This window comes from Metarhizium album (assembly GCF_000804445.1).
Source record: "Metarhizium album ARSEF 1941 chromosome Unknown scaffold_12, whole genome shotgun sequence".
Lineage (NCBI taxonomy): Eukaryota > Fungi > Ascomycota > Sordariomycetes > Hypocreales > Clavicipitaceae > Metarhizium > Metarhizium album.
This window is the reverse complement of record NW_024467586.1, coordinates 616,868-631,290: the sequence shown is the minus strand read 5'-3', so window position 1 is coordinate 631,290 and position 14,423 is coordinate 616,868. Positions and strand designations below refer to the sequence as shown.

Below are 14,423 nucleotides of genomic sequence, written 5' to 3'. Positions count from 1 at the left end.
TCACAAGCTACTGCCGGCATCTCTGTTTTCATATCCCCTGACGCCATTCAAGAACTTCTTCTCCCGCTCGACAAAGGCCTTGGGCAAGTCGATGCCGATGCCGAGAAAGACAAAGACGGCCCACTTCCAGCGGAACGGATTGATGGTGACGCAAAAGACGAACCACCACACCAGCTCGAGGTAGGTGAAGAAGTCAAAGGCTCCGGTAGGGCTGGACCTCTTGAGCAGGCGCGTCATGTCGATCCAGCGGCGCATCCAAAAGGGGCTGGGCCGGGTCAGCGGGTCGACGAGGAACATGAGCAGGATGCGGGTGTAGATGCCAATGTGCCAGTTGCCGACGGACCCAATGGCCGAGACGTAGGTGCAGTTGATGGCCGAGACGGAGGGATGGGCGGGCGGAAAGGTCTGGAGGTACCAGTGGGGCGGCTGGTAGGGGTCGGCGAAGCAGTCGTCCGGGAGGAAGGACAGCGAGGGTCGCTTGAAGCCGGTGGCCATGACGATGACGTCGGCGTCGACGACCTCGAGGTGGCCCGGGCCGCCCTTGGGGACCCCCCTCGCGCGGCGGTTCACGCGGACGCCCCTGTCGACGACGGCGTCGATGTCGCCGCGGATCCAGGCGGCACTGCCGTCGCGCAGCTTGTGCATAATGTCCGAGTTGACCATGGGCGTGTCCATGAACAGGCCCTTGTCGCGCGGGGGCGCAATGTCCTCGAGGTCGCGGTAGAAGAGCCTGCGCAGGAGGAACTCGGGGATGAAGGAGAGGAAGGTCTCCTGGCCAAAGATGTTGAAGGACAGGAGGGTGTCGACGACAATGTTTCGCGGGATGATCCACTTCTCGGACCGCGAGAGGATGGAGATGCTGGCGGCGTCGGCCCTGGCTGCGAACTCGAGCGCCTCGACGGCCGACGCGCCGCCTCCGACGACGACGAGCCTCTTTCCCTTTACGTCTTTCCCGCCCAGCTGGCTAGAGTGGTAGACCTCGCCGCGGAACGAGTCCAGGCCGGGCAGGTTCGGCATCTTGACGTCGCCGCAGGTCCCGACGGCGGCGACCAGGCCGTCGAAGCGGCCGTTGGACGGGTCGTTGATGATCCAGCGGGCGCGGTCGTCCCGGTAGGCCTTGCGAACGCTGAAGTCGAACCTGGTCTTGCCCTGGAGGTTGTATCGCTTCCAGAGCTGCGTGGCTTGCTGCAGGATCTGCTCACGGTCGGGGTACCCGCGCTCCCACTTGACCGAAGGGTGGAATCTATACATGACGGAGTGGATTTGAAGGGCGGACGTGTCGTTGACTCTCTGCCGCCGGCGAGGTCAGCCACAGGCTCGACGTCGTCGGTGAGGATGGAAAGGAAGGGGACAGAAACACACGCTCCAAATTCCACCCAGTTGCTCCTTGGGCCCGGCCTCGAAGATGGTCACGTCGAAGCCGTGGCCGACGCAGTGGGCAGCGGCCGTGATGCCCGTGATGCCCGCTCCCACAACGGCAATCTTGGGCCTCGACAGCTCGGCCTCCGACTTGGGCGGGCTGGGCGAGAGGGCGTAGTTGATGGTCCATTGGATGAGCTGGTAGAGAAAGAGGAGCGGGTTGAGCAGCGGGTTGGCACGCTGCGACCTGGCCGTCATGATGGGCTTTTGCAGTCGAGGTCGAGTCTCGAAATGTTGGCCGTGTTGAGAATGTCTTGTGTTATGTCGGCCGCGAGGGAGGCTGCTCAGAAACACCAAAGCACGTCTGCTCGGTTCCTGGTTCGTGCTTGGGGTGCGGAGAAAGCCACGGGCCGCAATTGGCGTCGAGGGTGACAGGATGGTGACGTCAAAATGACACCATTTTCACATGCTTTTCCGGAGCTCCTCGCGGGAGCCAGACACGGCCGTCGGCCCGCCACGGCGACATTTCAACGCTCGACAGCCAAAACGGAGGTGGCTTGTGATGATGGGTCGAGAGCCAAAGACGTCGTGGAGACGCGGAGGCTGATCACCGACAGCAGCCCGCGGTGACGTCGACGCGTGCTCGGGAGTTTACGGTTGCGGCCAGTCCCCCGCAAAAGACCAAAGAAGAAGGGGAAGAGAGGAGAAGAAAAAGGGAATCAAGACCGTCTTACTGCCGTTACGACGCCATCCGTCCCTCCGTCCCGTCGGAGCCGTTCGACGTGTCGCTGCCCGGCCGTCGCCAACTCGGCCCAGTCGCAGCATCACCACCACCACCACCAGAACGCACTCGCATCCTCAACAGCACCAGATCGCCTCCAAGATGGAACATCCAGGTACCGACCGCCCCGCGCCCACAGAGCGCCGCGCCCGTCTCCCAGAGCCAGAGCCAGAGCCAGAGCCAGAGCCAGAGCCAGAGCCGCCGCTAATGCCAGCTCCCCAGTCGCCGAGATCGCCTCCGTCATCACCACCCTCACCACCGGCTCCCCTCAGCAGCAGCAAGACACCCTCGCCGAGTACTTCCTCCCCGACGCGTCCTTCTCCCACCCCTTCTGCCGCGTGCCGTCCTTCCACAAGGGCGCCGTCCCCCTGGCCCGCGAGACAAACTCCCGCTGGCTCATCCTGTGCATCTACCGCTGGTACCGCACCCTCAGCCCCGACATCGACATCACCGTCGACTCGGCGGTGCTCGACCCCCATACCGACACGCTCTACGTCAGCATCCGCCAGACCTTTGCCATCTGGTTCGTCCCCCTGTACGCGGCGCGCGTGCGCCTCCTCACCGTCCTGGCCCTCCGGAAGCAGCGCTCCCCGTCGCCCGCCTCCCGCGCCGCCCTCTCCGGCCCCGGCCAGGAGCGCGCCAGGTATTACATCTCCTCCCAGGAGGACCTGTACCAGACAAACGACTGCGCGCAGTTCCTCGTGCCCCGCGTCGGACCCTGGCTCTGCCTGTTGTGGCAGTTGTTCAGCACGGCCCTGTGCGTCGTGGGCGCCGTCGTGCTCCTGCCCGTGTATCACGTCTTGAACGGGAGCAAGACTGCGAAACGAGTCGCCTAGTGCTTTGCGGGTGGACAGAGGGCCGCGTTCCCTCGCCACCCGTGTACGCGGTGGCTGCTGACCCAGTGCTTGGTTTGGAGTCTTGGTATCGAAACGGCGGCGCGTCGTGTCGTCGCGGCAGTGGCTCTAGATGCCGGTGCCACCGACTTCACACATCACCTCGTCAAGACAATATCGCCAACGTCCCACGGAGCCCACTGACGTGACCACCCTCGATGATAGTAGTCTGTGGCATGATTCCTAAAGCTCCCCAGCAAGCCACCTTCACCGAATCTGCCGAGCCACCGTCTATCAAAAGGTAGAGAGATTAAAAAAATATCAACGCTATGCTAGCCAAAGCGCAGTTCCCGTCGTACACGTTTCCTCACTCAGCCCCTCTGCATCGTCTTCGTGTCCTCCTCCTGCGCCGACTTGACTATCCCCACTGCCTCGTCAACGACGTCGTGACCCGTGCGCCACGTATACAGCGCGACGCCATGGCTATCCAGCTGCTCGTGGGCGCGTGCCAGTCTTCTCCTCCACAGCTCGAGCTTCTTGTTCACGCCTTGGGCGCCCAGCGTGGGCGAGCCAGATGGCGTTGTCGATCCCGACCGCGACCCTGATCGGTAGTAGCTGAATCCAAACGAGGGCGGCGGCGGCGCAGCAGCAGGCGGCGGCAAGGGCTCAAAGTCGACGTCTGCATTGGAGGATGGCGCCCCTCTGCCGAAAAGACGAGGGCTGAGACCCTTGAGCCCAGATGGACGTCTGGGCAGCCGAGGAGCGGCGGGGTCCTGCTTCGGCGACCCGGGTGCTGACGAGCTGTCGCTGGTCTGGCCACCATCGTCTTGGCCTGCGCTTGCTATCGTCGTGAGAGGCGGGAGGCCGGCGCCTCCCAGGCCCGGCGGCCGCTTTGGTTTGGGCGGCGGGATATCAGCCTTGGCCGTGACGCTCGACACGTTGGCTTGCGCTGGCGCGCTTCGTAACGCAGCGGGCTTTGCTGGTCGAGGAGGCGCCGGCTTTCGTCCGGCAGCGAGCGCGGCCGTACCAGCCGCCGTCAGCCCCCCGGCCCAGTTGTCCATCTTCACTTGCGCAAGCGCCGCGGCCTCATCCAGCTTCGCCTCCTCTGGCTCCTCAGAAAAGTCAATCAGCGTTCCCATAACAGGTCCCGAGGCTGCCCTTGATTCGCCCACGGTACCGGGCGCTGAATTCTGCCGACTTGCCGACTTGATGCTTCCTGTCCTACCGTCGTCCAGCGCCATGCTCGACATTTTCCTACGGCTCAAGTCAAACGCGGCATCAAAGTATCCGGCTGCCTCTGGCGTGGTCACGTCTCGGATGAATATGGCCAGAACACGGCCCGGGTTGGCCAAAGCCAGGTCTGTATATACTTCCAGATCCGCCTCGCCGCTGTCGCCAACCAAAAGGAACTTTCGATGGGGGAAGTCCTTGACAAGTCGATTCAGTGTTGACTTCTTGCGCTCTGCAACCGGTTCAAATATTCCCTGGAGCATCCCACTGTACTGCTTCAGGTGGAGGGATCCCGGGGGCAGGCCGGCAACCTTGAAGAAACTGGCCAAGACGGGAAACAACTGCCATGGGCTGTTGGAGCAGTAGTGCATGCTCACCCCCAGCTCGTGCATGTATGCGTACCACTCCCGGACCCCCTCGATGGTCATGTCGCCAAGGTCTCGCACGAACGTGTTGCGAAAAATCTCCCGGGTGCCGCCAGAGATGTTGGACCGTTTAATCGTATCGTCAATGTCGCTAATCAAACTAACACCTGCCGATTCCGTGATGTTGACCTGTTGCGTGGTTGACAGCTTCTCGTTTGCGAGCACTCTGACATGCGTGGGGATGAACTCGAGCGCTGCGCGAATGTTGAAGTGGCCGGCGTCATCCGTCGAGATGGTCTTCGATTGGGACTTGGTCTCGTTGTAGAAGAAAATGGTGATGGGCATGGCTACCAGAGGGTTCGTCAGGAACGGAGCCACGCGGGCCATCAGATTGGCGTTTGCGACGGCCAACTCGGCGTCAGTGAGCTCGCCGAGACTAGATGGCTGTCGAGCCGGCATGATGGGGCTTGATGGCGCAGAATCAGGAGTGTAGTTGCCACGTCGTCCAAGACCAGAAGCCGGTTCAACGCCTAGTGAGTTGGGATCTTGTGGGATCTCGCTGTAGCCACCGGCATACGCGACTTGCTTCTCCTCCTGTCCGCGCTTCTCGATCATGGCCGCCTCCCGAGCAATTTTTTCCTCGTCGCGAATCTCGTCTTGTATCTGGTGCTGAGTCTTGACCTCGCCGCTGGCCGATCCGTAAGCTTGCTCCACCTTGGGGGCCGAGATGCCACTCAGCTGGCGTGCCAAACCGATAAGAATACGATTCCTCCTCGTCATGGGCCCAACATGAGGTGAGTATATCCAGCCTCTGACGTCGACGTCGACAACCGCCTTCTCGTCCTCGTGCTTCTCCCACTCTTGGCGCCACCACTCTTCATCTCGTATTTCTGGCTGATCCAAAGGCTGATTTCGCGGCATTCGTGTCCAGTCTCCCTTGGTGTGTCTCTTTGCGTAGGAGGGAAACAACACCATCTGTTCGTTTCCCTGAGAGGCAATGGCAACATCCGGGAATGCGCCGGGAATATGTGTGCTCTGGTCCATGGCAAAGTCGTCGACAGCGCCTCTGCCTCTGGATTGCGCATACGAGTCCCGAAGTTCCGTGACGGCTTGCTGTCCGCTGCGGTAAAGGTTTCCTGCCATGGCCGCGAGCTTCCTTCGCCTGTAACCTCTTTCCCCTCTCTCCCCAACATCCCGCGATGCGTCACTTGGGCCGAGGCCATACCCGTTGGCCGTCAGTCCCGCAAAGGTAGGCATCTTGCTTGAGTTCAAGGCTTTCGGCGTGATCGCCTCGACATGTTTGAATGGCGGCCGCAGTCGTCTTCGCGGACTGCTTGCAAAGCCAGTAGCGCGAGGGGCGGGACGGGGGAGATCTCGAGCACCAAGCAGAATCCTCCGAATATGTCTCGCAACCAAGTCCAAAATGCGAGGCTTGTCGGCGCGTTTACTTTGGCGACGGACCAAGTAACGGTAAATACGGGACTGAAGCCTGAGCTTGACGAGCGGGAGCGTGTCGAGGTGGAAGTCGAGCAAGCGTTGGCGGTACCGATCTCGGACAGCCTGGGGAGACAGATATCGAAGAAGGCTCTGCTTATGCCTGGGATGCGGGCGAAGACGACCAAAGAACGGGAACCGTGACGGCGCCAGTTTGCCACAAGTTCACACAACTATGAGTCAGCGGTTGGTCCTAAGATGATTTGCGCCCCTGGAATTGGTATCCGGCCGGTTGACAGAACCCAGAACCTGGTGGCACAGAGTCCAAGAGCTTTATTTATACAAGCCGTCCGTCCTGTTGGCCGAGTGGCGAAGAGGGGTCGAATGCTCAAGTTGGGGCACATGCATGTCCGTCCTCGACGACGACGATAATATGGAACAAGAGGCGGTGGATGGTGATGGGAGCACCTGATCGGCCGCGTCAGGATGCGGTGCCCGTGGTCACGGCACGGCGGCTTGGTGCGGTGCGTGGTCTGGTCCAGCCGACTGGGTCCTCGGAGCACAGCGTACGAGAACTGGATGAACGGAGCGATGCTGCTGATGCGACGTGGCGGAAGCTGGCCAAGGACAGCGGAGAGCTCAAGCTCGTGACTGCATTTGCTGGGTGAGACGTGAGAGCGTCAAGTGGCTTCTCCGCTCGAGCACATGTGCCACTGGCCCACCGCGCCACTGTTTCCGTCTGTGTGGCTGAGGCGCTGATGTAATCTGTAATCTACCAATGTCGACTTGTCTGTCTACCCGGAGTCCGTACTCCGTACTCGGAACTTAGACCTAGGTCGGTAATTATCACGCCCAACTTCATCTGCGCACAGGGTTACATCGTCGTGTCAATCCACACAGTACGGAGTACTCCATACATGCAATGCCATGTTCGTCTTCACGTCCAAGTCCACTTCTCTACGCTACCGCTTGCCTTTGGTTCTACCCTTTGCCTTTCCCTTCGCCTTCCCCGGGCCCTTGCCCTTGTGCGCCTCCGCGTCCCCTTTGCCCTTCTTCCATAACCTCCCCCCCGATCGCATGGCTTTAGCGTCAAGCGTCTTCTTGTCCTTGTTGCTCAACTTTCCGCTGCCTTTCTTCTTCAGCGACTCACGCAAGCCATTGAGTTCGTCCTTGCCGGCTTGCTTAGCCTTCTTCTTGTCGTGCTGCGTCTCAAACCAAGTCCTCTTCGGTCTTGACTTGATCTCCGCCTCGTGCTCAATCAAATTTTCGCCCTTCTTTACTTGCATCTCTGCTTGTGCCAGTTGCCTCTCCTCCTTTTCTTCCTGGATGATTTCGTTAATTTCATCCTCCATGCCGTCAATTTCTTCTTGCAGCTTATCTGCATCTGCGGGGGCAATGACTCTGCTCGTAATCTTTGCACCTTGTGTCCTTCCAGCCTTGACGGCAGCCTTGACAACCTTGCGGTCGCCCTCGGCCGCCAGAGTCACCGCTGTGCCCTTCCGCCCCGCGCGAGCCGTGCGGCCGACACGATGAACGTAAATTTCGAGGGACTGAGGTGCTTCGTAGTTGATAACTGTGTCGACGCCTTTGATATCCAGACCACGCGAAGCAAGATCTGTGGCCAGTAGATACGAAACTTTGCCGTCTCTGAATGCTTCAACGCTGGAAATACGCTGTAGAGGAGCAGTTCAGTACCTTGACCATGTGCGCTTGAAAGTGGCTTCTACTAACCTGTGACTGGTTCATGCTACCGTGTAATTCGGCACACGATAGGCCTAGCAAGCCGAAAATAATGCGCGCCCTGTGAGCTTCCTTCTTCTGACGGAAGAAAATAATAACCCTCTCCTGATAAAATGCCTTGCAAAGATGTACAAGATATCCCATCCGCTTGTCTTCTCTCCCTGGTCGTAGTCGAACAAACTCTTGTACCAATGTGGTCACAGTCCTCTTTTGTGAATCAACCATGAGCCGCACAGGCTTGGTCAGTCCAACTCGAATCAGACGATCCACGGTTGAGGTCATGGTGGCCGAAAACAGCATGGTCTGTCTTGATTTGGGCAATGTCGTGAGAATTTCATTGAGTTCGTCTGCGAATCCATCCTCCAGCATGCGATCGGCTTCATCAAGAACCAAGATCTCGACAGTGTCGACGTTGAAACTGGCCGAGTTCCTCATGTGGTCAATAAATCTACCCGGCGTGGCAACAATGACATCAGGCCGTAGACGAAGCTCGACCTCCTGTGCCTTTAGGCTGAGACCGCCGACAGCCAAGGAAAACTTGATATCAGTATAGCGAGCCAGCTTTGTGCCCACATCGCAACACTGCATGGCCAATTCACGGGTCGGCGTGAGAACAACGACGCGAGTGGTCGGGATCTTTTTAGGGCGAAACAGTAGTCGTTCTAGGATGGGAACGAAAAAGGCACCAGTTTTGCCAGAACCAGTCACGGCTCCACCAACAAGATCCTTTCCCATGAGAGCAATAGGAATAGTCTTGGCTTGGATAGGCGTGGGCTTGGTGAAGCCAACGGCGGCCAGGCCACGCAGGATAGGTCGAGATAACGACATGCCTTGGAACGAAGAAAGGTCTATTGTCTTGCCCGACTTGTGTCCCTCCTCGGGGGCAAAGAAGGCGGCCCGTTTCGCTTCCTCCTCGGCATCTTCCTCACCGTCGCTGGCGTCAGAAGCCGCATCGTCGGGGTGAGCCTCTGGTGTAGCCACGGAGTCATTGTCGGAAGCGGGCTCGTCGTCGTGGTCATCGTCATTGGCATCAGCCTTGTCCGAGGCATCCGTGTCTTTTCCGTCATCTGCTTCTGCTTCTTCCTCCTGCTCTTCAGTCTCAGAGTCGACATTCATTCCGAAGGCATCATCGGCAAGCACTTCATCATCACCATCATCCAGGGTCATGTCCAGGTTGTTCTCAGCCTCGACCGCTTCATCAGCGCTTTCCAAAGACTTATCGGTCTTTCCAGTTTTCTTCTCTCTTCGTCGGCGAATGATCTCTTCCAGATCAACACCCTTCTTCTCAGTCATTTTCTTCTTAGCCCCTTCGAATCCCCAGCCTTCGAATTCTTCATCGCCAAACTCCCCCGCATCATCTGCGACAAACTCAAAGTCAGAGTCCATGGCGCCATCGTCATCATCCTTAGGGCCCCAGATACCCTGAGGTTTGTCTTCATCAGATGCCTCGTCGACTTTACTGTGCTTTTTCGAATTTTTGCTGGTTTTGGTCTTCTTCTTGGCTGGAAGCACTGGCAGTTCTTCTTGGCAAAGATCTTCGTCGTTGTCGGAAAGCGTCGTGATAAAAGCATCGTCGATTGGTTTTCGTTTCTGCGGCGCCATTTTTATGTCACCGGAGCCTCCTATACAGTGATATAATTTGGGAGGATCCTGATTGTTTAGAACCCAGTTCTCAACCAACTCTGGCACTTTTTTACCTCTGGCGGGAAGCAAAAACTCCCCTGTCGGCCGGTCCTAGGGTCGTAGAACCGCAGGTAGCTCGCCCAAGGATTTTCTGCCGGGTTTGAGCTTTCGAAAAATTTTAGCGGTGAGTGGGAATTGCCTGGTTGGGCAGCACTTTCAGGAACAACAGGTACTGGAAAGACACCCGTTGTTTTCCCGACCGCCAACACGACTCTTTCGCGTGCTGGGGTCCAAGTTCCCACAGTGAACGCCCCCAAGCAAGTCTCGGTTGATTGGACGACGCTTGCCTGTCCCAGACTGACAACTTTTAGTAAACGATTTATTTCTCCAAGTCCCCTTATCGCTGCCTTGTGCATTGCCTCCCCTGGCACAACCGCATCTTGTTCGTCTATTTATTTATTGTTTACGCTTTCTCGACACCTGCTGCTTTCCCCTGTCAGCGGCTTCCGTGTTGCGACCGAGCTGCTCAAGTTCCCGGACTTGCTCATTCGCCGAATCCTCGCACAGCCAAACAAGCCCGTGTCCACAAACAGACAGTCGACATGTCTGAATCCAGGTTGGTAGCGGTTCGCGCCCGATTCCGCTGCATACGAGCAGCCGCTCACTAATCGTATAATGCTTTCAGACAAGAACTTATCCAGTGGCTGAACAGCCTTCTCCAGCTCAACATAACCAAGGTCGAGCAATGCGGCACTGGGTGAGTCTGACGGCTCAATGTTATCCCTCTCCCACTGCATGATGCAAACAAGGGCATGGAGGCGCACGACGATACCGGCAGACCGAAGACGATGCAGATTAAAACGGAAGACGTTCTGACCAAGATTTTTACGCGAATAGTGCTGCATTTTGCCAGATTTTCGACAGCATATATATGGACATACCTATGTCCAGGGTCAAATTCAACGCCAATGGAGAATGGGCGTATGTGCAGAATTTTAAGATCTTGCAAAGTATGAACACCATACGAATGCGTCACCCCGCATAAAGTGCTCATATGCATCCGTTCTGCTACTACACGTGCTGACGGCCTGCATCAGACTCATTTATGAAACACCAAATTGACAAGGTGATTCCCGTCGAGGCGCTTACCAAGTGCAAAATGCAGGATAACTTGGAGTTCCTGCAGTGGGCCAAGAAGTACTGGGACCTTAAATTCCCCGATCACGACTACGATGCCGTCGCGCGGAGAAAGGGAGGGGCTCTGCCCAGTAGCAATTCTGCGGCGGGCAGAGCTCCCGTCTCGACTGGCGCTGCCCGGAGGGGCGCTGCTGCCCCCCGGGTTGCTAGGACCGCTGCTGCTGGTGGCCATAACATGGCTGCTCTACAGGCAGAGAATGCCACGCTCAAGGAAACTGTCGCGGGCCTGGAGCGTGAGCGAGACTTTTACTTTAGCAAGCTTCGCGATATTGAGCTCCTAATTCAGCAGGCTGTCGAGGAGGACCCTGAGCTTGACAAGGCAGAGGATGGACTGGTCAAGCAATTTCAGCTTATTTTGTACTCGACGGAAGAAGGGTTCGAAATTCCTGAAGAGGCCGAGCCGCTTGACGACCAGGAGACATTCTAGGCGCCGCTAGATAATGCGGGCTCATGTTGTTTGAAAAGAGGGGTCAAGGTCAGCATGCGAAGGAGTGACATACAGGGCTGTGGACTTAGATGAAACGGGGGAATGGCGATGCGATTATGCCGTGGTGGTGATGCTTGATGACTGGTATTATGAGTCAACGAAGGGGGCTGGATTTACGGTTTACCTACCTTCTCTGGAAGATGTTACCAGACTGCCCAAATAGATCAAAGCAATGAATGATGTTGGACAGGTACTGATGAGCGGAGATTGGAGTTGGGGTACGGCGGAGCACACGACGACAGTATTGTTCTCCATGAGCTCTGGGGAGTAACGTTATGTGGGACAATGCGTTTATTTGATGTGACATGGGGTGCGGTAAATACGAAATCGGCGTCGTGATTTCCCGGCTCCTGGTTTGGCAATGGCATGGGCCAGAAGGGCCTTTTTCTCCTCCTGACTCCTGCTTAGCGACCTGACCATTCTGCCAAATTTGGTTGGTCCATATCCTAATGTTTGACCGGATGTGGCTGGCATGTGTAGGAGTACGGGGTAGCAGCCACACCCGGACGGCTGGCTAGCCAATCAGTCACCAGAGGCTAATGGCGCTTCTCCACCCTGAGGCAATTGCTTTCATCATCGCCGCTCGCTCAAGTCCACCCAGCTTCATGTCTTCATACCGATACCCTTGCAGGCAGCGGGATTTGAGCCCGGTCACGGATGACGTTCCCCTCTCCTCTTTCTGAATTCACGTAGAGCACCTGGACTGCAAGCCCGCAATTCCTCTCCGTCGACTCATCCAACTTATACCCTCGATCGGAAGGGTGACGCAGCTCGAGACCCGGGAAAGAACATCAACCATCAACATTTCCTGCCGTCTCGAAACCGGACTTGGCGACGGCAAGGCCACGCAAGTCGTTTTCTTTTGAGTCTACGGCACATTATAGGATAGACCTGCACCGCGAGAGCAGTCCCGACAAACACACAGATTGGCGGCCATGGCCCCGCCACCAGAGATTGCCATCCCGTCCACCAGTGTCTCCGAAGACGTCGGTTCCAAACCGTACACGCTGTACAACATCACACTCCGGCTACCCCTACGGTCGTTTGTCGTCCAGAAGCGCTACTCGGACTTTGCAAAGCTTCACAACACGCTCGTCCAACAAGTCGGCGTGCCGCCGCCGGAGCCCCTCCCGGGCAAGCACTGGCTGAAATCTACCGTGCGCTCACCTGACCTCGCGAGGGACCGACAGATTGCTCTGGAGAAGTATCTCCGGACGATTGCGGAGACGCCTGACCGACGATGGAGAGACACCTCCGCCTGGCGGGCGTTTCTGAACCTGCCCAGCGCCAGCACCACCAGCTCAGCAGTGTCGGCGGCGGGGATGGTGAGGCCGGCGGCGACGGGGGCGGCAGATCCCCAGACATGGCTGGACATGTACAGGGAGTTGAAGCAGCACCTGAACGAGGCGAGGCAGTGCCTGTCACGGAGAGACGCGGCATCGGACACGGGCAACAGCAAGGCGGCGGCAGAGGCGGGCGCAGCAGCAGGCAGGGTGCTCCTCAAAGCCGGCACCACCGTCACCAGCTTATCGGATGGCCTCCGCAAAATCCAAGAATCCAACAGGCTGGGCGAGGGCGAGCTCCGCCGTCGCCGAGACCTCGTGTCCAACGCGCGAATGGAGCGCGACGCCCTTGAGAAACTGTCCACCACCCTATTCATCGCGTCGTCGTCGGGCAGCCACCCCCGTGGCAGTCCCACCGTCAACACAGCTGCCGCCGAGAAAGCAACCTCTTTCAGGAGCGCCCGCCCGGCGACGGGCCGCGTCCTCGGCGCACCGCTGCCCGAAACCGCGCAAACGAGGGAGCTCGACAACGAGGGGGTCCTCCAGCTGCAGAAGCGAGAAATGGCCGCCCAGGACGAGGCCGTCGACAAACTGGCCGACATTATCCGGCGCCAAAAGGCAATGGGCATCCAGATCAAGAACGAGGTCGATGCGCAGTCCGAGATGCTGGCAGCGTTGGACAGCGACGTAGACAGGGTGAATGATAAGCTGGGCGTGGCTCGGAACCGGATCAAGAAACTGTGACTAGCCCTGCTGATGGTGGCGGTCAAGATTGTCATGGGAACGCTGGAGCTGGTCGTCTGGGCGGCGTGGATGGGGGACAACTTGTCCGAGGGGCTTGGATGGGCTGTCGACGTGCTGCTGCACATTTTGGGACTGGGCTAGACGGTTGGTGAGGTGTGTGCGGTTTCGTCGTTGTCGAGGCTCTTGGTCCCATTGACGGCGAGCGCCTGCATCTGCGGGTGGTGAGCGATTGTGCGCTGCGCCGTGCCCGGGCAGATTCGACGCATTTGCGTGCGTAGCATTACAACAGAGCAGCAACATGAACATTATGTCATTCACCTGGTTTGTCTGGTCGAGGGGAATCCATAGCCCTGACGACGGGTACAAATCGAAGCCTCCAACCGTAGCAGTGTAGATGGAACCTGAGGGAGAAGACACGCTACGCTGCCTGCGTGGCCTGGCAACTGGCTATGCTCCGGATCGAGCATACGGGACAGGGCTAGGGGACAAGGTTTCTTGTCCGCCCTGCAGAAACGGTCGTCGGGCGTTCACGAGCACCACGTGCTGTGCGGCGAACTGGCATTCTCTGAGACGTCGGCTCTGAAAACCTAAATCAGCGTGTATGCGCGTACTCGTGCGACACGATCAAACTTGAGGAAGGTTGTAAACGAGACGAAACGAGGCCGAGGCCCCGCGGCACGTCTCGCCAGGCGGTGGGTGCCGGGTGGTACCCTCCGCCGGCCACAGAGGTCACGTCACCTGACCAACGCGTCGCGACTTTGGTTGCTGGGCAACAGCCCCCTCGCGGTTCAACCGGATCCTGAATGGATGGGATCATGGATGACACGACACGGTGAGCAATTTTACAACGAGGGTGGAACCAACCAAGGCTGGCTGGCAGGTTGATGTTACTTGGCCCCGTCAACTCATGCCGTGCTTGATGCAATCCTACGTTTCTTCTTGTCACGAATCACGGAGGCTAGCGGGCTTGGCGGCTTTTTTCTTCTTCTTTTTTTGCTTCTTCTCCTCCTCTCCTGTTTCCCCTTGTATTGCTTTTGGTCGGTGGCTCTTGTCCTTTGCGCTGCTGCCCTGTGCTCATGACTCTCTTGTGGCGGGCGGCATGGTTTCGACTGGTACGCCGTACTCCGTACTGATCTAAAAAAAACGAAGCGGACTGCGTGTCTACTTACTCGGGATGGGTGCCGGGAGTACTGCTCGGCAATGATTAGGCCCCCTGTGGCGACAGGGTCCCTTCGCCTCGTGTACCCCCATCTCTGTCTGGAGTACTATTGCAGAGAGCTCCATGGGCATGATGCGACGACAGGGAAAGAAAAAGTCTGCAGCATGGTTCAACGTTGAAGGGACATC

General features: G+C 58.1%; 6 protein-coding genes across 6 annotated transcripts; 3 read left to right on the top strand and 3 right to left on the bottom strand.

Annotated features, from left to right (window-relative positions):
• Positions 1 to 1,617, bottom strand: MAM_05195 (Flavin-binding monooxygenase-like family protein; the record flags this gene model as incomplete). Its single annotated transcript, XM_040823993.1, has 2 exons — positions 1 to 1,290; positions 1,363 to 1,617. 2 exons carry the CDS (start codon positions 1,615 to 1,617, stop codon positions 1 to 3), a joined length of 1,545 nt encoding a protein of 514 aa, XP_040678152.1.
• A 625-nt stretch (positions 1,618 to 2,242) lies between these two features.
• On the top strand, positions 2,243 to 2,976 carry MAM_05194 (uncharacterized protein; the record flags this gene model as incomplete). The annotated part of the gene is made up of 2 exons (XM_040823992.1): positions 2,243 to 2,255; positions 2,363 to 2,976. The coding sequence occupies 2 exons, from the start codon at positions 2,243 to 2,245 to the stop codon at positions 2,974 to 2,976; spliced, it is 627 nt and encodes a 208-aa protein (XP_040678151.1).
• Positions 2,977 to 3,344: 368 nt separating this feature from the next.
• MAM_05193 (actin patch protein) lies at positions 3,345 to 5,825 on the bottom strand (the record flags this gene model as incomplete). The annotated part of the gene is made up of 1 exon (XM_040823991.1): positions 3,345 to 5,825. The coding sequence occupies one exon, from the start codon at positions 5,823 to 5,825 to the stop codon at positions 3,345 to 3,347; it is 2,481 nt and encodes an 826-aa protein (XP_040678150.1).
• A 1,139-nt stretch (positions 5,826 to 6,964) lies between these two features.
• On the bottom strand, positions 6,965 to 9,344 carry MAM_05192 (dependent RNA helicase drs-1; the record flags this gene model as incomplete). The annotated part of the gene is made up of 2 exons (XM_040823990.1): positions 6,965 to 7,675; positions 7,734 to 9,344. 2 exons carry the CDS (start codon positions 9,342 to 9,344, stop codon positions 6,965 to 6,967), a joined length of 2,322 nt encoding a protein of 773 aa, XP_040678149.1.
• A 1,126-nt stretch (positions 9,345 to 10,470) lies between these two features.
• MAM_05191 (EB1 protein) lies at positions 10,471 to 10,989 on the top strand (the record flags this gene model as incomplete). Its single annotated transcript, XM_040823989.1, has 1 exon — positions 10,471 to 10,989. The coding sequence occupies one exon, from the start codon at positions 10,471 to 10,473 to the stop codon at positions 10,987 to 10,989; it is 519 nt and encodes a 172-aa protein (XP_040678148.1).
• Positions 10,990 to 11,984: 995 nt separating this feature from the next.
• MAM_05190 (SNARE complex subunit) lies at positions 11,985 to 13,076 on the top strand (the record flags this gene model as incomplete). Its single annotated transcript, XM_040823988.1, has 1 exon — positions 11,985 to 13,076. One exon carries the CDS (start codon positions 11,985 to 11,987, stop codon positions 13,074 to 13,076), a length of 1,092 nt encoding a protein of 363 aa, XP_040678147.1.
• Between the last annotated feature and the right edge of the window lie 1,347 nt (positions 13,077 to 14,423).